General features: G+C 44.2%; 1 protein-coding gene, 1 long non-coding RNA gene and 2 pseudogenes across 2 annotated transcripts; 2 read left to right on the top strand and 2 right to left on the bottom strand.

Annotated features, from left to right (window-relative positions):
* Window positions 1-3,196: 3,196 nt before the first annotated feature.
* Window positions 3,197-4,960, bottom strand: LOC147966542 (uncharacterized; annotated as a pseudogene).
* Window positions 4,961-6,885: 1,925 nt separating this feature from the next.
* On the bottom strand, window positions 6,886-14,350 carry LOC147966540 (F-box/FBD/LRR-repeat protein At1g13570-like). The gene is made up of 5 exons (XM_087530865.1): window positions 13,892-14,350; window positions 13,545-13,797; window positions 7,706-8,334; window positions 7,461-7,604; window positions 6,886-7,197 (listed from the first exon to the last, which is right to left on the bottom strand). The coding sequence occupies exons 1-5, from the start codon at window positions 14,348-14,350 to the stop codon at window positions 6,886-6,888; spliced, it is 1,797 nt and encodes a 598-aa protein (XP_087386991.1).
* LOC147966541 (uncharacterized) lies at window positions 8,966-10,357 on the top strand (annotated as a pseudogene).
* A 1,999-nt stretch (window positions 14,351-16,349) lies between the features above and the next one.
* Window positions 16,350-20,859, top strand: LOC147966539 (uncharacterized). The gene is made up of 2 exons (XR_015608976.1): window positions 16,350-16,910; window positions 20,378-20,859. It is a non-coding gene; the product is annotated as an uncharacterized LOC147966539 (long non-coding RNA).
* Window positions 20,860-21,079: the final 220 nt, after the last annotated feature.

Here is a 21,079-nt window from a genome sequence, read left to right as displayed (position 1 = left end):
GACGGTGCCCTCCGTCGCCACCGACTCATTAGTGTTTTTCGCTTTCATCATCCACTACATTATGTACCGTGCTCGCCAACAACAACTTCAACATAATGGACCACATACATAATTTTTCTCCTCCCTAACATCGTAACACATCATGATGTGCAACTTATGCATATGACCTTTAGAAGCCCTATATCATTCCAAAGTCTCAATTAGTGTAAGAAATTATGGTACTATTGTCTAAATTGTAAACATTATTTTCATTTACATTTTCAATCAAATAATCTTAAATGATATTTTTTTGAAAACTGGAATTGATTGTCATTTATTCAGAGTTTTGGGGCAAATCCGAGTTCAACACATCCTTTATAATTCTATGTGACATGAAACCAAGTCTTACATACATACGATAAATGAAACCTTCCTAATTAAATTATAAGCGGCACAATATATCATTCGTCGAACGTAAACGACTCTGAATTCCTTGGGAGCACCGTGTAAACCTTTTTTTCTCACCATTGGTCCAAAGATGGACATACTCTTTTCCCGATCAGATAACTTTGACATATCGTCTTTGAGTTTTATTAAACAAATTTTATTGAAGGTCATTTTTGTATTATACTTTTGAATTTTGGATTAAAACCTTATTGAATTAAATATAGTTTAAATGTACAAAAATTATAAAAAATAATAAATAACATTTAGCCATGTCATTTAAATGCCTTTTTATTTAATACTAAACTTTTTTTTATTTCCTATGACTAATTTTGTCTCTAAATTGTAATATTATTTTCAGTCATATTTTTCATATTAAATTATCTTAACCGTTTTTCTCTTATTGTAGTTCATGACACCACAACGTTGATAAATCCAATATATATACAACCGAAACGTTACCATTAAACGTACTATAGTACTGAAAGTATGAAAAATGATAATTGCTTAACTATTGTTATTTATTTCAAACAATTATAATTTTCGGTGTTGTAGTTAATCTATCAAAATAATAATTTAGTAGATACATGTGTGACATGCATAAACATCAGATACTATAATAATAAGTAGAAGTTTTATCATATATAATATTCCCTTTATATAACGTCTATCGTAATATGAACTCTACGAGGTCTACATGTACATGAATAAAGTTGGATTCAACTTTTCTTACTACTTTTAAATCTGGTTTACAATTTTCTTAACCACCTTTTTATTTCCTATTTGTCTATAGTATATTGTAAAATAGGTCAGTACAACACCATTTAGCACATGCAAACTGAGTTTCACCGTTAAATATATATCTTGCTTATACTTCGCTTAAAGTAACCTCAGAGCACTTGGAAGAGATCATATTTTGGAGTCTTCTAGCGAGTCGATGACGCAAGAACATGGCATTTCTTCAGAATGTTAAAGAAAATTGAAGCTGCCCCGAGAACTATGGAATGTGGTCATGAACACATTCTCCAAATATATACATGGGCGTTCTAGAGTCTTATGAGGGCATGTACAATGGTGTTAGCTTAGGAGTGCCATGTAGGATAAACGTTGAGGTGAAGGAGAGAGAAATCATAAGAAAATGTTTGTCTTCTATTATTTAAGAGATGATCTCTTAACAACAATATGTCTCACCATGTTTTTAGGAATAGCTAGTTATTAAAGATAATGCTAAGAGATAACCCATTGTAGTCATACTTTTATTGTGATCTTTAAAGTACCTGCAAGGCTTAAGATAAGACTGTCTTATCAACCACTGTACATGCCCTGATAATCTTGAATCATGTGTATAGGAAAGGATAAACTACAAGCTCGGATATGAAACCTAAGACACAATTTTTGACAGTTGACTGGGAGTTTCACTAATGCATCTTTCACTTCTCCAACATCTTTCCTAACTAGTACTATTACATTATTAAATTGCACCAGACATTGGGAATTCAAGTTCCGGTACAGCGAGTCTATTCTATAATACATAGTACATCATTTTCATTCATGTGCCCACTGCCAGAGTATACATACCAGGCTGAGAAGTATATAGTCTGCAGATTTTACATAGTCTAGATGCTTGTAAGTTCAAGATTATTTTTATAAGAAAAGGGTTGATCATTGCATCAGTTATTAAGGACTAAACTTAGAACATCTAGCATGTCGTACCATGATAGTACACAAACACGATTCTTTAAATGCCATGGTTACAGAACTTGCATTATGTGGCCTTTGATTATTGCTGATTTATCTTTGTTACCTCTATTCCGTTGAGCACACAAAAACCGCTTGCCAGGCTTATACGTATGTCTTGCAAAATTAAAGGCGATGACAGGTTGGAACAAAGTTAAGCCAGCAATTTTCCTCCTGGGTAATAGTACATTTTGTGTGTATCATTATCATGTATGGTGTGATGGTTCTCTTCATTTCACGTGTTTGGGACGTAGGGAAGATATCTTTTTATCTCGTCCTGCTTACGGTCATGCAGTAACCGCAAATGCTTGACTCCCACCGGCTTGTGAACAGGCTCCGCGACGTATGCCAATCTAGATTTCCTAACTAAATTTTCAAGATCTATTTTACCATCTGATTAACCAACTTCTTTTCTAATCTAGTGGTTATCACAACTTAACAACTATAAACTGAGCCTAGTCGTGTAAATATACCTTGCTACTCTGCACTTAGAAGAGATCTTGTCTTGGATCTTCTAGCAGGTCGATGAACCAAAACGGAAGGACATTTTCCACTACGCATAAAGAAATTCAAGCTAGCCTTTGGATCCATGGAATGCTGTCACCACACTATGATGCACACATTCCCCAGATATTTTTTGAAAGTTGAGCAGGAGTTCTGCTACTGCATTAAACAAAGGAAGAAACTAGACAAGTGTCTAACAAAAAAAAGGGAAATAAAGAAAGAAAAGGAAACAGAACATCAAAATTAAAGGTGTTGTCTTACAAAATGAAGTTACCTGCTACAAATGTGAGCATACAACACGTAAGATGGGCAATTTGAGTGTTCTGGTTGGCTGTATCTGTGTTACGACTTACGAAACATGAGCGTATGTTTTGGCATTGATTTGTTTTTTTGTAGTAGATGTATAATTTGATTGACACGCATAACCCAAGCAGTAGTAGGCCAAAGGCAGATTTCTGAAGCATACAAAATTTATTTACTTAAACAAGAACTATATAGTGTTCCAGGTGAAAGAAACTTCAAAATGTATGGCTTATTCATATGCCATCGCATCATTCCGCATCTTGGAAGAAGGAAATGAATGCTCATGCAATATGCTGGTCATCACATCCAAGGCCTTGATCCGGATCAAGCGGCACTCCTCAAGCTCACAAGGCCCGGACAAGCTGAAGGTGACAAGCTTGCTCTCTCTCTTCATCCAATCACACATCTTTGTGGCCTCATTTGCCATACCCACCATTGCAGCAACAAGAGCGGCAGGTTGGTGTCCTCTGAGGTGGTTCACAAGGCCCAAGGCGCACACGCGAATCACGCTGCTCTGCTGGACGGTGTCATCAGAAGGCTTAGCGCCATGGTTCAGCAGCTCACACATCAGTTCAGCCTCCTTGGCGATACACACAAAAGCAACGGCAGAAGGAACACAAATTTCACCCCCTCTGCCGCAGATCGAAAGTGCAAACTTCTTGATAAGGCTGCTCTGAATGATAGTGCTGACTGGTAAGGTGTCGGCCGTGCTAAGTCGCACCCGAATCTTCCATTTGGACTGGAGCTCCTCCTCCATCTCGAGACAAAATCTGACAACAGCAGCACACATCTCAGCACAAGTGGAAATTTGTGAATCATCATGATACTCTTCAAGATAGCTGCGATAGTCGGACCACTTAACGGAACCGTGCAGTGGCAGCAGCCTTTCCCACCCCCATAGCTTCTCCAAAAGACTTTCTTCTTTCCTCTTACTCTTTTCACCACCTTCAATATTTTTCTTAGACTGAGAATTCAATGCATCTGAATTAGTGCCACCCCCTGTGCTGTTTGCTGCTCCATCAGCAGGAATGCCATCCCCATCACCACCAGCACCATTTCTATTGGGAGGTTCTTCCCTATCAATCTTGTGCCCAACAGCAGCAACAACAGAAGATTCTTCTAGTATCTCAATCATAAAATTAAAGGTATAGTACCGGATCGTGCGGCTGTCCATTATCTCATCAGGTATGAGATCATCATAGAAATCAATAGGCTTGTTATTTTTACTCATCCACGCGCACATCATTTCGGCCTCCCTTGCCATACCCAGCATGGCAGCGGTGGCAGCAACGAAATTGACCGAAGTATGCCGGTTCATAAGGCACAAGGCACACATGCGTATCTCTATGCCCTGGTCGACCAAGTAATCATCAGTGGGATCAGTGCCACGCCTCAGCAACTCACACGTCAGGTCATCCTCCTTGGCAATGCACAACAAGGCGGCACCGGAAACATCATCCCGGAGAGTGGATTTTCTGAACCTTGAAGCACCATCCAAGACTGCACCGAGATATGCGCGGACGATGACTGAACGTGCACGCTGGTGGATCAGGCAGCTCAGAACGATCGATTTCCTCATCGGCAAGACCATCTCCTCCCAAGATTTCATCCAGATCTTCTTCCACTCGGACACGAGTTGCTCCTCCTTGACGAGACAAGCCTCGGAGAGAGCGGCTAGCCTTCTAACTACGGCAACATTGCGGCGGTGATACTCTTCAAGGTAGGCGCTATAGTCAGACCACAACACATTATTACCTTTGTGTAGCAGTCTGTCCCATCCCCATAATTTCTCCAAGAAATCATGATACTTGATGATACTTGGCCGCGGCAACTGCTTTGTAACTGTGTCGTACTCCTCACTCTCCTCCATCTCTTCGATGCGATAAGTAAAATGCTTCCTCTCTGCCTCTTCTTCCCTTCGCCTGGCCTTCTCCCTGCGCCTGCGCCTGGCCTCCTTCACGATGTCGTCCAAACACCCGCCTTTGGCCTCCATCCGCTTCTTCGCGATGGGTCCAAAGTGGCCGCAAAGACGATGCCGGTCTGATATATGGTTAATTCCTACCCGTCTAAAGGAATGAAAGGATGGGGGCTGGAGAGGGGATTGGAGGAGTAGAAACGCTATAGATGAAATGGGCTAATGACTAGGGTGATCTATTAACTTGTTGAGGGTAAGAGGTAAGACTGACCTACTCAAGGCTATTTATATCTTTGACACATCATTACTTGCCATTTTCTGTCATGAGTTTAGATGGAAAGAATTTGTGTAGAAGGAAAGAAACAAATCATGTAATTGTATAGGGATCCGGCTTGCCTGCTCCCTCCTCATGCTCCCATCCGTGCCCCCACTTCATCCTACGGTTGTATAGAAGGAGAGAAACAAATCATGTAACCGCCTGAGGCATGCACAAACCATGTTAGGTATTTTGTTTACTTGTTCAAAATGAGTTATTTGAGAAAAAAAGAACTAAGATTACATCAAACATCTGTCAGACCATTATTTTTCAAGTGATGCTTAATTATTATGGTATACTCGTTTGACACACTTCAAAATTAGTTGTCTTTAATCAAAGTGTTGTTTGTAGCCCAAATCCTTTGCGGTTAGAATTCGGTGACCCCAAGTTTGGAATAACTTGTTGTCCAGGCTTGTTGTTCCACATCAAAATATAAGTCCCAAATTTAAGCGATTAATTTGGAAAACAAAAAATGGAACTTAATTATAAAATGTTTTTGTTATGGAATGGCTGGCATCCGTGGAATACTAGAAAGAAAAAACAGATTATTTCCCCATAGCATTACAATTTTTTTCTTCATGAAACATTGCACACGCGTGAAATATTCAGCAACATTTGCCAAAAAAGTTCAGATTTTGAATTTTATTGTTTTTCTTAATTTACTGTTCACCCGAATGCATGTGCACACGGGATCCAAAACTCCATGTTCCATGTTAAACGACTTAGTTTTGGGAAATCCTAGTTGGTACGTGTACCATGCTGCCTCTTTTTTTGTACGATAAGATCATGCTATCTCACCATAAGTTTTTTTCCCGATTGCTTCATGATCATTTGTGCCACTCTTCCTACTCCAGGAAGAATTTCTTACCAGACAATTATTTCGTACCATTACTTATATATGTTCTCTTTGTGGTATATAACTGACAGTATATTTAATGTTGTCTCATCCAGCCATTTGTGGCTTTGATTTATTTGATTAGCCTTTGTTATTTGTGCTCCTTTTGTGAGCTGTACCCTGGATTACAGACTATGTTTTTTCTTGGACCTGATTAATAATATGGCTGCATGCATCTATCGGATGGCAGAGGCCGGGGGTGACCTCCTTTTCAAAAAAAAAACTGACAGTTTAATGAGCCACATCAGTGGAAGATAGAGCAAGAAAACGGATGCGCTAATGCGCAACTGCTTTCACGCTAGTTGTTTAATCACACTCATATGGTTTCAGCGGGTGAGCCGGAAACAACGAAATGGATGGTGCATGAGGACCACACCAGCTATAATTAACAGACACCTGAACAAGGACGATGGATGTTTTCTGTAATAGAAGAAGATGTTAGTATGTTACTTTCATACATTGCATGAGTTTTGAAATACGCCGTATATTATGTTTCTGACCAACAATTACTCTATTAGTATAGCTTTTATATGTGACACAAAACTGGTGTCATTAGATCATATTTGGAAGAACCTATTTGTGGCAGTGATTTTGTATCACAAAAGTCAGATACTAATAGTGTAATTGTTGACCATAGCTAACCAAATCAAAAAGGCGGTGCATTTTCAGTGGGAGGGGGCCTAAACAATCACCGGTCATAATAATTAGTGGAAGCAGCTATCACAGATTATGTACACTACCATAACGCTACATTTGCAAGATCAATCGCGGTGTATCTCACTTAAACCCTGCTTAAAGCAATCTTACAGAGCACTTGGGAGAGATTTTTCCTTCGAGATATCTTCTAGCGGTTCGATGAGCCGAATCCACGAATTTCGCTTCCTTTGCGGGATCTTTCCACACACGCTTCACCTGTTTATACGAATGGTCAATAGTTAAAAATGCCAAAGCAGGGGCATTTCCCACGATGTGCAAAAGAAATTCAAGCTGGCCTCTGGATCCTCGGAATGCTGTCATGCACACATTCTTCAGATATTTATATGGACCCTCCAGAAGTCCCTTCATAGGCACGTGTCCCGTGTATAGGGAAGGAGAAACAATAAACTGCAAATTGGAATAAGAAAACTAAGATAGAATTTTCGAAAGTAGCAGGAGTCCTGAATGAAATGTATGAAACTAGAGAAGTTAAGCTCATACAGATGTGAGCATGCAGGGGGGGAGATGGCACAAATTCAACTGGCTGGTTTGCTATATCCAAGTTATCATGAAATAGAAATGCTTGCTCTTGTACTGATTTGGAAGAGTATCGATGCAATAACATGGAGAAGTGTACAAATTACCAGAGAGGAAACCATAAGAATACTTACATCCATCTCTAGTGTTTCGAGGAAAGGAGCGGATGTCAGAAAGGAGGCCAAATGCGGAGTGTCAACATCGTTTTCAAATAGCAGCATCAGTTTTAAATGCCTCAGCTGGGAAAACTTGCATGGGTTATGCATCAGGCAGGGCATCTGGAAGACAGACAATCAAAGGTCAGTATGACTAACTAAATGGTTTAGAAGATACAATAATGAATCATAAGTTATTAGGGATGGTCAACTGATTAACAAACCACTTGTGGTTCGCAGCAAGTATCAAAAATCAGATTTTGAGCATGTGTAAACACATTAGCAAGTTGGGTGGTAGCGTCCTCAAGAGTCACTCCATAAAAACTAACATCTGCACTTTCGAGCCTTGAAGATTTGCCGAGGTCAATACATACTGACTTCCCCTTGTATACAAAATTTGTGAGTTTCACGGCATGCAATGCAATCTTCGTTATCTCGCAGAATGAAAAATGCAAGTGTAGCAGGTGAGGCAGTGGACCATTAACCTTTAGTTCATCGTAGAGATGACATCTAACAATACTTAACCACTCTAGGTTAGAGCAATTTGACAACATGTCTTGAAGATCTTTTCCACTGACATTCACTAAGTTCAGATCAAGCTTCCGTAGGTTAGGGAAACCACTGAACCCGGTTGGTGGCCGGAGATATCCAAAGCTAAGATGGATTTTCTGTAGACGGGATATACTTCCACTGTCCAAAAGTTGGAACGGAAACAAGTAGCGATCATAACGACCTCCAAAACGTTCTGGTGCCAAATCAAAAGTTAAGAACTCTATCTGTGATGAGGATAGCACAAAGCGAACCGAGTTATTGAGATGGTCAACCAGCATGGTGTCAAAATCAAATTTGATGGCTGTTAGAGTTATAATATAAGTCATGTACCCCTTTGTATCTATTCCGTTGTATAAGGGGTTTCCTGCATATGTTTCACACCTGTACATGTATATATATCGGCCTATGGCCTCATGGTAATACAAGTTGCATATTTCCTAACATGGTATTAGAGCTAGGTCAATTTTTTGCACGCTGCAACTCGTGTTGTTGATCCACCTCGCTGTGGCCGCCGCGACTACCCTATCTGTGGCCGCCGCTCCTTTTTCTCTATCACCGCTGCCTCTCTGCGCCTGCTGATCCCCCCGTAGGTCAATCCCAGCCGGCGCGTGTCCCCTCGTCCAGCCTGCTCGTGATCCATCCCAGCCAGCGCGCAGGTCAATCCCACGCGCTCCTCTGGCCCCGATCGAGCCGACCGACTGCTGCTGATCTCCGCCGCCAGGAGTGCCGCTCGTCGCCGATCTTCGCTGTCCTCGCGCCCTCGTCAGATTCTGCCGCCAGCCGCCGTTCTGTTTCATCCGCTCCTGTGATTCAGATCGAAGTTGCCACCTTCCTTCAGTCCAGATCAAGCAGCCGCCGCTCCAGTCTTCCTGTCGCACGCAAGCTGCTGCAGATCGAGACTCCTATAGTCTGCCTCAAAAAAAACAGGCACGATGTCTCAGTCCTCGGGTTATGTTGTTGTCCCTCGCTGTCCGGTGATCTTCGATGGTACTAACTACACTGAGTTCACTGGCTTCATGCGCATTCACGTGCGTGGCATCCGTCTCTGGGGTGTTCTTTCTGGCGAGGTCTGCTGTCCGCCACGTCCGGTTCCTCCGGTGGCTCCTATTCCGCCGACTCCACCGGTTCTTCCTCCGGATGCTAATCAGGCCGCCAAGGATGCGGCTAAGCTTGCTGATGAGGCTGCTGATCGTGCTTATGATGAGAGGGTTTTGGCTTATGAGGAGGCTCTTCAGACGTATCATGGTGCTCTGTCTGTTTACACCCAGTGGCTTGATGATGATGCTCGTGCTGCAGCTGTTCTCACTGCTAGTGTTCTGCCTCAGTTTGCTTCTGAGTTTCTGGGTCTTCCTACTGTCTTTGAGATGTGGACCCGTCTTCGTCAGCGCTATCAGCCCTCTGGTGATGCCTTATACCTTTCTGTGGTCCGTCAGGAGCATGCTCTTCAGCAGGGTGACTCTACTGTTGATGACTTCTATGCACAGAGTTCTGCTATCTGGCGCCAGCTTGATTCTCTCCGCAGTGCTGGTTGTCGTACCTGCCCCTGTTGCCAGGCTGTCCAGGCCAATTTGGAGTTTCATTGCGTCTATGAGTTCCTGTCTCGGCTCCGTAAGGAGTTTGAGCCCAGGCGTGCTCAGTTGTTTGCTCGTGGCCGTATTTCTCTCATGGAGGCGCTTTCTGAGATTCGTGCTGAGGAGACTCGCTTACGTGGTGCTGGTTTGCTGGAGGTTCCCTCTGTGCTCGCTACTCGTGCTCCTACGCCACCTGCTGCACCGACCCCTTCTCGCTCGAGTGCTCCACCGCTCTTACCCACTCCTTCTGGAGGCTCAGGTCGCCCCCGTCCACATTGCGACTATTGCAACAATGATGGTCATCTTGAGTCTCAGTGCTACACGAAGAAGAAACACCTGCGCAAGGCGTGATCATCATCTTCAGGGACTTCGTCATCTACCTCGACAGCTTCAGCCATTGCTTTGACTGACCAGGATATTCTGAGACTTAAGCGTCTGCTCGCGGCTTCAGGTTCTTCCTCGACGGGTACTGCTGGTTCTGTGACTGATGCTTCCCGCACTGAGCAATCACCCTCTACACAGTCAGGTACATCCCCATGGGTTCTGGACTCTGGAGCTTCTTTTCATATGTCTTCTCATTCTTCCACTTTGTCCTCTCTTCGATCACTGGATTCTCTTGTTCATGTCTTCACTGCTGATGGTACTCCACTTTCTGTTGCTAGTAGAGGCAATCTTACCACTCCTTATTCTGTTCCTAATGTTGCTCATGTTCCTCGTTACCATGAATCTGTTTTCTGCTGGTCAACTTACTGATTCTGGTTGTCGCGTCATCCTTGACGTTGACTCTTATTCTGTCCAGGACCGTCGCACGCACACTCTGGTTGGGGCTGGCCCTCGCCGCCGTGATTCTCAGGGTCTTTGGGAGTTGGACTGGCTTCATGTTCCTTCCGCTGCCACCACCATCGCCAGTTCTTCCGCTTCTGTCGCCTCCGTTACTGGTTCCTTCCAGCAGTGGCATCATCAACTTGGTCATCTGTGTGGTTCTCGGTTGTCTTCTTTAGTTCGTCGAGGTCTTCTGGGGTCTGTCTCAGGAGATGACTCTTTAGAGTGTCAGGGTTGTCGTCTTGGCAAGCAGATTCAGTTACCATATTCACATAGTGAGTTAGTGTCCAAGCGTCCTTTCGATTTAGTCCATTCTGATGTATGGGGTCCGGCCCCTTTCGCTTCGAAAGGTGGTCATAAATACTATATTATTTTCATAGATGATTTCTCTCGTTACACATGGCTTTATTTCATGACTTCTCGTTCTGAGGTGTTGTCTATTTATAAGCATTTTGCTACTATGGTTCATACTCAGTTCTCTTCACCCATTCGTGTTTTTCGTGCTGACTCCGCTGGCGAGTATATCTCTAAGATGTTGCGTGGTGTTCTTGCTGAGTAAGGGACTCTCTCAATTCTCTTGTCCTGGTGCTCATACTCAGAATGGTGTGGCTGAGCGAAAGCATCGACATCTTCTTGAGACGGCTCGTGCATTGATGATTGCTGCCTCTCTCCCGCCTCATTTTTGGGCTGAGGCCGTCTCCACATACACCTATCTTATCAATATACAGCCTTCCGCTGCTCTACAGGGTGGTGTTCCTTTCGAGCGACTTTTTGATCGTTCTCCCGATTATTCGATGCTTCGCTCGTTTGGTTGTGTTTGCTATGTTCTTCTTGCCCCTCGCGAACACAGCAAACTGACTGCTCAGTCTGTTGAGTGTGTGTTCTTAGGCTACAGTGATGAGCATAAGGGCTATCGTTGTTGGGATCCTATCGGTCATCGGATGCGTATCTCTCGAGACATGACTTTTGATGAGTCTCGTCCCTTCTACCCACGCCCATCTTCCTCGACTTTTTCAGTGCATGATATCTCTTTCCTCACTTTTCCTGACTCACCTATCACCCCCGTCGAGCCTGTACCTCTCTGTTCCACTTCCTCTCCTTCTCCACCTCTAGTTGATTTGCAGCCACCATCCTCCCCGGTCTCCTCGCCTAGCATGTCACCGGGTTCTCCACCTTCATCTCCGGTGACTTCCTCCCCGGTCTCCTCTCCTAGCATGTCACCAGATTCTACACCTTCATCTCCGGTGACTTCTTCGTCGCCACCCCCCGATTCTACCTTGACGATTCCTCCTTCTGTTATTCCATCTTTTCCTCAGCATTACACTCGTCGTCCACGACCAGTCGTTGCCTCTGTGGATGAGTCGTCATCTTCCTCTCAGCCTACTTATGGCTTGCGTTCTCGTCCTCGTCCGCCTGTTGATCGCTTTGGATTTCCCACCGCTGGTGCTGCTGTTCTTGAGCCGACTTCTTACCGTCAGGCTGTTGTTCATCCTGAATGGCAGTTTGCGATGGCAGAGGAGATTGCTGCTCTTGAACGCACTGGTACCTGGGATCTTGTTTCTCTTCCTCCCGGAGTCCGTCCGATCACTTGTAAGTGGGTCTACAAGGTTAAGACTCGCTCCGATGGTTCTCTTGAGCGTCACAAAGCTCGTCTTGTGGCTCATGGTTTTCAGCAGGAGCACGGTCGTGATTATGACGAGACTTTTGCTCCTGTGGCCCATATGACCACTGTTCGTACACTTCTTGCCGTTGCCTCTGCACGCCACTGGTCTATATCTCAGCTTGATGTTAAGAATGTCTTTCTTAATGGTGAGCTGCGTGAGGAGGTGTACATGCAGCCACCACCTGGGTATTCTGTTCCTGATGGCATGGTATGTCGTCTTCGTCGCTCTCTCTATGGCCTTAAGCAAGCCCCCCGCGCCTGGTTTGAGCGCTTTGCCTCTGTGATCACTGCTGGTGGTTTTTCAGCAAGTGCTCATGATCCAGCATTGTTTATTCATCTTTCTCCTCGTGGTCGGACTCTTCTTCTTCTCTATGTTGATGACATGATCATCACGGGGGATGACCCCGAGTATATTGCCTTTGTAAAGGCCCGTCTTAGTGCGCAGTTTCTTATGTCTGATCTTGGACCTCTTCGCTACTTTTTTGGGATTGAAGTCTCTTCTACCTCTGATGGCTTTTTTATATCCCAGGAAAAGTATATCCAGGATCTTCTTGCCCATGCTGCTCTTATTGACGAGCGCGTTGTTGAGACTCCTATGGAGCTCAATGTTCACCTCCGTGCTACTGATGGTGCTCCTCTCCCTGACCCGACGCGTTATCGTCATCTTGTTGGCAGTCTTGTCTATCTAGCTGTCACTCGTCCGGACATCTCTTATCCGGTTCATATTCTGAGTCAGTTTGTCTCTGCTCCCACCTCGGTTCACTATAGTCATCTCCTTCGTGTTCTCCGATATCTTCGAGGCATGATCTCTCACCGTCTATTCTTTCCTCGCTCCAGTTCTTTACAGCTTCAGGCCTATTCGGATGCTACGTGGGCTAGTGATCCTTCAGATCGCCGTTCACTTTCTGCTTACTGTGTTTTTCTTGGTGGTTCTCTCATTGCCTGGAAGACGAAGAAACAGCTTGCAGTTTCCCGTTCGAGTGCCGAAGCTGAGTTGCGAGCAATGGCTCTTTTGACGGCAGAGGTGACTTGGTTACGGTGGTTACTTCAGGATTTTGGTGTTTCTGTCACTACACCGACTCTGCTCTTATCTGACAGTACAGGTGCTATTAGCATTGCGCGCGATCCTGTGAAGCATGAGCTCACCAAGCATATTGGTGTTGATGCTTTCTATGTGCGCGCTGGTGTGCAGGATCAGGTTATTGCTCTTCAGTATGTGCCTTCCGAGTTACAGTTGGCGGATTTCCTGACGAAGGCCCAGACTAGAGCACAACATGGCTTTTATTATCTCTCCAAACTCAGTGTTGTTCATCCACCATGAGTTTGAGGGGGGGTGTTAGAGTTATAATATAAGTCATGTACCCCTTTGTATCTATCCCGTTGTATAAGGGGTTTCCTGCATATGTTCCACACCTGTACATGTATATATATCGGCCTATGGCCTCATGGGAATACAAGTTGCATATTTCCTAACAATGGCAAGCTCGTCAACAACCCGGCCATGGCACTGTGCCAAGACTGCATTAACATTATCGATGAACTTCTGAACATCTTGTTCTTTCCCACAAGTACTCTTGCCACACATTGTAATTCCTTCAAAACTCAGGTTTGGACAAACTGTCCACAAGAATCTCCACTTCCTTGACACGGCACTGGTCCTTACAGCATCATTCAGAGGCAACTTGGATAAAATTGTGCATAGCACGTCCTGCAGCAAAGATACATCATAGTAGCACACCCGTTCAATGAGTAATTTGCGATCATGAGAAGGCTGGATAGAAAATTTCAAGTCTGCAACATACCTCTGGAAGGCTCTCAAACGGATCACTTGATATCCCCTTTTCAGAGTTTAATAACTCGTGACAGATGATGTAGTCAGATATAACTCCACAAGCCAGAACGCTGCGCAGTCTATGTTGATCATTTTGCGCCCCCTTGTCACAGACCGGTCTGGGACGAGTGTGCAGTGACATTGCTCTGCAAATCAGAATGCTCAATAGTTCGAATCGGCCGTCTGCAATCCTCTTTTGATGGACTGCCTTACATCCAGCCTGGTATGATATAGCCCTGAGAACCATAATGCAGCACGGTTCGAATGCTTCATCTGCTATTCTACCTTGGCGGCATCGCTTCCGATCGTGGTGTTCCAGTGTAGTTATTCCATTTCCAGGCATGAGATTCAGAATGCTCCCCATTCTGACGCTACAAGGAACAAGGAGAAAGCTATTCATGTTCAGTCCAACATTATTATGGTACTCCATCAATTTCATAATGTAGTGTGTCCGCGCTTTCCGAGATTCAATGGTATAATTTTTGCTCCCGCCGCAATCGGTCTCTTTGGTTAAATTTACGGTCAAACTTGAATCTCAGGAAGCGCGGGCACACTACATTATGGAATGGAGGGAGTAGTATGAAACAAGTGGGCAGTCAGGAGAGAAGTGATGGGGACAGGCCCGTTTGGAGAATGTTCTGGAAAATCCAAGTTCCACAAAAAGTGAAGATATGTGCGTGGAAGATGCTAAAGGAAGGGCTTCCCACACGCCAGGTTAAGAAATCTAAACACTTGGATGTGGTTGATGAGTGTCCGAGATGTGGCCGGGGGACGGAGGATAGCTTTCATGCTGTCGTTGCGTGCCCTACCTCCAGTGCTGTATGGGATGCTATGGGTGAAGTGTGGACTGTTCCAGCGAAGGAGACGATTGGGAACACTGGTGATGAGTGGTTGTTCGATCTGTTGGTAACCCTCCGGGAAGAGGAACGTGCTAAAGTTCTGATGATAGTATGGAGAAACTGGCAGCTACGTAATGTTGCCATGCATGACAAGACGGTGCCTCCGGTCAAGGTATCCAGGAATTTTTTGCAAAGCTATATGGTCTCTCTAAATCGGATAAAACTTAGTAAAGGCTATTAAATGCTGAAAGGAAAAGAAGACATAAGACAGGAGGGGTCGGGAGCTCGGCCACAGCGCGAAAAGAGTATTTAGGAGCCAGCCCCATGGCCGCCACCCCGTGAGGGATGGATTGCAGTATCCGTTGATGCGGAATCACACACAGCGGGAGCGGCTATGGTGGTGAGAAACAGTAGAGAAGAATACATCATGTCGGCGTGTTGGTTTATACCACGCTGCTCGAGTGCCTACGAAGCGGAGTGTGTGTCCGCTCGGGAAGGCGTTACTACGGCGCTCCTGCAGTCAACACTGCCTCTGGTTAATCAGACGGATTGTGTACCCCTGGTAAAGGCTTTAGACAGTCCGAAGACGGGAGACATATAGGTCGAGTGTAGGTCATCTGGTAAATGAGACTAAGGAGCTGTTGAGAGAAAGGGAGTTTGTGTGTAGGCGCATTGATCGTTTGCAAAATAGAACTGCAGATCGCCTTGCTTATCTGTCAAGAGTGGAGCAACGCACCGACTTGTGGTTGCGGGGGCCTCCTGATGCTCTTATGTGCTATCTAGCATGTGATTATACAGCTATTCCTTAATTAATAAATCTCTCTTTCCAGTCGCAAAAAGAAAAGGAGAGAAGTGAAAGTATGAGGCGCCGACAACCGGGGTTGTCAAGATGAATGTCGACGGCGCAGTCGACACGGCTAGTGCAAAAGGTGGCACCGGCGTAGTTGCCCGTAACAGCGAAGGCAGACTACTAGTGTCGCGGTGCACTGGCTACCAAGGGATGGTTGATCCCCTGATAGTGGAGATTTTGGCTTGCAGAGATGCTACCTTGCTTGCGAGGGAGAAGAACTATCAGAATGTGATAGTCGAGACAGATTGCCTCAACGTTGTTCAGCTATGGGAAGGTAGGCTGAGAGGCAAATCGAAGGGGTTCCATATCTTTCAAGAGATGCAGGAGGAGTTGCCGTTTTTTCAGAGATTTCAGCTTCGTTATGCTAGCCGTCTAGTGAACTCTGTTGCTCATATTTGTGCTAAGAAAGCTTTAGTTATAGAGAATGTTGCTACACACTCTAATGTAATCCCTGGCTTTCTGAGATGCGCTGTGCACTCGGATTTGCTACCGCTGAATGAATAAAATCCAGAGAGCGGAGGTTTCAAAAAAAAAAGTGAAAGTATGAGAAGCAGGTGTGCAGGCAGTGCATATTACAGTAAAAAAAAGGTGTATCCATTTATTTCCGTTTTCTTTGCATTCCAACAAATACTCTGTTTCTGCTGCTGCTGCTGCTGCAAAGATGTACTAACAAAGGGTGAACAAATTTCAGTTTCGGACCCTCCTCTGTCCCTGCTGTCTCACGGGGTGTGTGTGTCACAGTATGGAAGAACTAGCCCTAGCTTATGCAATTTACTCCTAGTAGCTTATACTACAAGCTGCATAAAGAGATTTGAAGGAGAGATTGCCATGCTTACTCACCCCTACCCAGTCGAGCGCGAATCTAGGGTTCCTCACGAACAATCGGGAGCAGAAACCGATCCGCGACGGTCACAACGAGTCCGTCCGTCGGAATCGAGCCTGGGGAGGGGACAGCGTCATCGGATCGGAAGTTTGGGAAATTTTCAGCGCGCTCCAGAGTCCAGAACAACAGCGCGGCACTGGGTTTACGTTTGCTCTGGGCGTTTACGTATTTCCCTCGGCCCGGATCACGATCCGTTCCGGTCCGACCTCCGACGCCTCGCCAGGCCCGGCCCGGCCCAGCCTGACCGCCACGCCGGGGCCGGCCTACTTAACCCGACAGCTTTGCTGGGCCGCTCCGTCTCCGAAGCCGCGGCTCCCGTCCGTGCCGGCGGCGGGCGGGGCGGGGCGGCGACACGGCGCGACGGCGACGCGCAGGGCCGCCCCCCCGGCCGGGTGGCAGAACCTCTACGCCCCGAATGGTACCGCACCTTCCCTCCCGCTTCACTCGCATAAGCTCTAAGTAACCCTCGTCTAGGATCTAGACTAGATGCGTCGCTTCTTCTCACTGTCCATGTTGCGCTCCGAGGCTCCTAGAGATCCCCGTGCTACTAGCTGCTGCTAGTTCAACCTCTGAGATTCGCGCGTATAGGGTTCAGCAGGTCAGGGAGCCTCCGAGGTTCAGGTTGTTTCCCCAATGTTGGTTGGTAGATGCATAGCGCGCTGCACCGAATCTGCTTCCTAATTAAGCTAAGCTGATATATACTCCAGTGATGACCGATTTTGTACTATGTCGTTCCAATTCCTGAAAGCGTGCCGCGTCCCATCCAATGGGAACGGGATGCTGCACGCTGTGTGGAGCTCAAGAGACATCTGAGGAGTCCACTTCCTTTGTTAATGCTTGGTGCACTTCTTACTTCAGTGGCGTTCCTTGAGATCTTCGTTTCATTCTCAAAACTGTTAATTGCTGTTGACACCTGGTTCAATTCGATAACTTCAAATATGACTTATTTCTTCTACTGAATCGCGCTGAATTGCTTCCTTGTTGTGTGAGATGCTCCAGTGATGACTTATTTCGCCTCCTATATCGTTCCAATTCCTGGAAGCGCATCCAATACATGGGGTGCTGCACACTTTTTGGAGCAGAAGGGACATTTGACGAGTTTAATCTGTTTTATTTCAGTGTTCTATGTTGAGACCTTTTTTTTAATTGATTCTTGAACTTTTGTCAATGTTTCTAGTTAGAGTCGAAAACAGTGCAGTGTCCTAAATTTGCTTCCTTGTTGTGTGGGATATACCAGTGATGACTTGTTTCACCTGGCATATCGTTCCAATCCCTGAAAGCACATCCATGGGATGCTGCACATTATGTGGAGCAGAAGGGACGTCTGAGCAGTTTAATTCATTTTTATTCGGCTCAATGTGTCAACAACTCTTTTTATTTCAGTGTTCTTTGTTGAGTTGTCCGGTTGTCATACTATTTTCATGCTGCCGACGGTTGGTCTTATATGATACTCCTATACCATAAGTGAAGATGTCTACAGCTTGAAATGATTCTTTTTCTTGATTTCTGGTTTCAAATGTTGCAATGTATTCCCTCCGTCCAGAATTAACTGTCGCTGAAATGAGTGTATCCACGGATGGAGGTTGTAACAAATTTGCTTCCTTAAGGCGTAGGATGCTCCTGTGATGACTTGTTTGTTTTGCCTCATATATCGTTCCAATTCCTGAAAGCGCATCTAAGAGATGTTGCGCATTATGTGGAGCAGAAGGGACATCTGAGGAGTTAAATGCTGGAAGAACTTTTTTTATTTCAGTTTTCTTCATTGAGTTGTTGGATTGCCAAACTATTTTCATGCTGCTGAACGTTGCTTGAATTTGATCCATACGTGACCATGTGTATAACATCAAATGATTCCTTTTAAGTTTCTGGTATAAAATGGTGCAATGTATCAAATCTGCTTCCTTTATGTGTGGGGTTACTCCAGTGATGACTTACTTCACCTCATATATCGTTCTAATTCCTGAAAGCACATCCACCGGATGCTGCACATTATGTGGAGCAGAAGGGACACCTGAGGAGTTCAATTTGCTTCTTCTATTGCTTAATGGACAAATCTTTCTATTTTTAGTGTTGTTGGATAATCTGTTTTCATTAATCTTTTCATGCTGTTTGACACTTGGTTGAAACTGGCAGCACGTGCAAACATGTGGAGCATCACATATGAGTATTTTTTGTCGAGCTTTCTGGTTTGGCCTTCCGTTTCCTTTTGGGTGTTGTTGCAACTTTGTGTGGAACATCAAAACATTCATGAGCAATACGACTCGGCAAACCAAATTTGGAGTTACAGAAACAATAGATATTTTGAGATTGTTAGTCTGACTGGTTTACAAACTCTAGGCGTTGAATCACAGAACTGACATTGTATCTGCGAATGTGATGCTATTTATTTATTTGTTTTTGTTCAGTGAAGTAGAACGGGCATCTGAGGAGTTTAATCCGTTTTATTCTTGCACAATTTGTGGAGAACCATTTTTATTTCACTGTTCTTCACTGAGCCTTGTTTGATTCAGGAACTATTTTCATTTTCACTTTGCCCACAGCTGGTTGGCTTTCATACCGTAAGTGAACATGTATAACTTCAAACGGTTCCTTTTTTCAAGATTTCTGCTTTCGAATGATGCAATATATCGACTCTGCTCAGTTAAGGTGTCAAACACTCCAATGATGACTTGTTTCGCCTTGTATATCGTTCCAATTTCTGAAAGCACATCCACGGGATGCTGCACATTTTGTGGAGCAGAAGGGACATCTGAGGAGTTTAATTTGTTTTTTTCTTGCTAAATGTTTGAACAACTCTTTTTATTTCCGTGTTCTTCATTGAGTTTGTTCGGTTTCCGTACTATTTTCATGTTCTCATAAGTCGGTTGAATTTGATGCTATAAGTTAACATGTATATAACTTCAAATGGTTCCTTGATTTATGGTTTGAAATGGTGCGATGTACCAAATCTGCTTCCTTAGGTGTGCACGTGGGATACTCCAGTGATGACTTATCTCGCGTTGTATATCGTTCCAATTCCTGAAAGCACATCCATGGGATGCTGCACATTTTGTGGAGCAGAAGGGACATCTGAGGAGTTCAATTTGTTTCTTTTCTCTCTTAATGTTTGGCCAACTCTTTTTGTTTCACTGTTCTTCATTGAGTTGTTCGATTTCCAAACTATCACACTGCCGATGGTTGGTTGAATTTGATATCGTAGGAGAACATGTGTATAACTTCAAATGGTTCCTTTTAAGATTTCTGGTTTGACATGGTGCAATGTGTCAAGTCTGCTTCCTTCAGCTGTGGGATACTCCAGTGATGACTTATTTCGCCTTGTATATCGTTCCAATTCCTGAAAGCACGTCCATGGATGCTGCACATTTTGTGGAACAGAAGGGACATCTGAGGAGTTCAATTCATTTATTTTCTTGCTTATTGTTTGGAGAACTCTTTTTATTTTACATGTTCTGGAGAATTTGTTTCATTTTGATATTTCTCATGCTGTTCGACACTTGGTGAATTTGATACCACATGCAAACCTGTGCGGATCTTCAAATGTGAGTATTTTTTTGCAAGATTTCTGGTTTGGTCTTTGGTTTATTTTTGTAGCCTTTCAAGTGATACGACTTGGCGAGCCAAATCATTAGTTAAAGAAACAATAGATATTTTCATATTGTTAGTCTAACTGGTTTACAAACTCTAGGCGTTGAATCACTTAATTGGCATTGTATCTGCTAATCTGATGATATTTATTTGTGTGTTTTGTTCGATTAAGTTTTAGCAAGCTTTTGTTTTTCCAATGGAGAAACCAACACTAGATGCAACTATTTCTGGTCCATTTGGTGGTCTTCATCTGCTCTGCACTTGACTATAATCTCACAAGAAGCATTTTTTTGTCTGCAGAGTTAATCACCCAGTTCTCTTAAGCTCCTGAGCAAGGCAGGTGACTGATTGGTTGCCTTGATGCTTGAATAACTGAGCAGTATTCGAGGGATCGGGCCTCCATTGCTTTTTGACCTACACTACAAGAGAATGTGCTGAGAAAGCCAGGGAGGAGCTTGCTGACAGTGTTAGTCATCAAATGTTTGGTTGCAACCATAGGGTGATGTGGGGTTGACGTCCAGGGTCTCGACCACAGCACAGCAGGGCTGTGAGCAGAGTGAATAGTGAAGGATCCTGCTCACACATTTGCTGTATTCATCCCCACCTCGTGTGCCCCTGTTTTCTGGGTTAACCACCCCCTTTTCTTGTAACACTGTCAATCCTGTATAGATACACTCCTTTACCTTCTGGTCTACGTGTAGATTTGTTGTCTCACTAGAGGTTCATAATCCAAAGAATTTTTGTTCTTTCTGCTGTGATAGTATATTGTTGTGTTTCTTTAATGGTTATAGCATATTATTACTTCCTGCAAAAAATAGGTGTTACTCTGTAGACCAGAGGTACTTCTTTATTGATATTGTGAGTCATTGATTTTACTCTGTAGGGGCAGTGAAAGAAAAGGTTTAGAATAGAGGTAAATACACTAGAAGTCATAGAACTTGCACGCAATGTTCAGTTTAGTGCATAAACTTGTAAAATACGTGTTTCTGGTCATCTAACTCG

Source organism: Triticum urartu, chromosome 6A (assembly GCF_056163025.1).
Source record: "Triticum urartu cultivar PI428250 chromosome 6A, HENAU_Tu73, whole genome shotgun sequence".
In the NCBI taxonomy this organism is placed as follows: Eukaryota; Viridiplantae; Streptophyta; class Magnoliopsida; order Poales; family Poaceae; genus Triticum; species Triticum urartu.
This window is presented reverse-complemented; position numbering and strand designations above follow the sequence as displayed.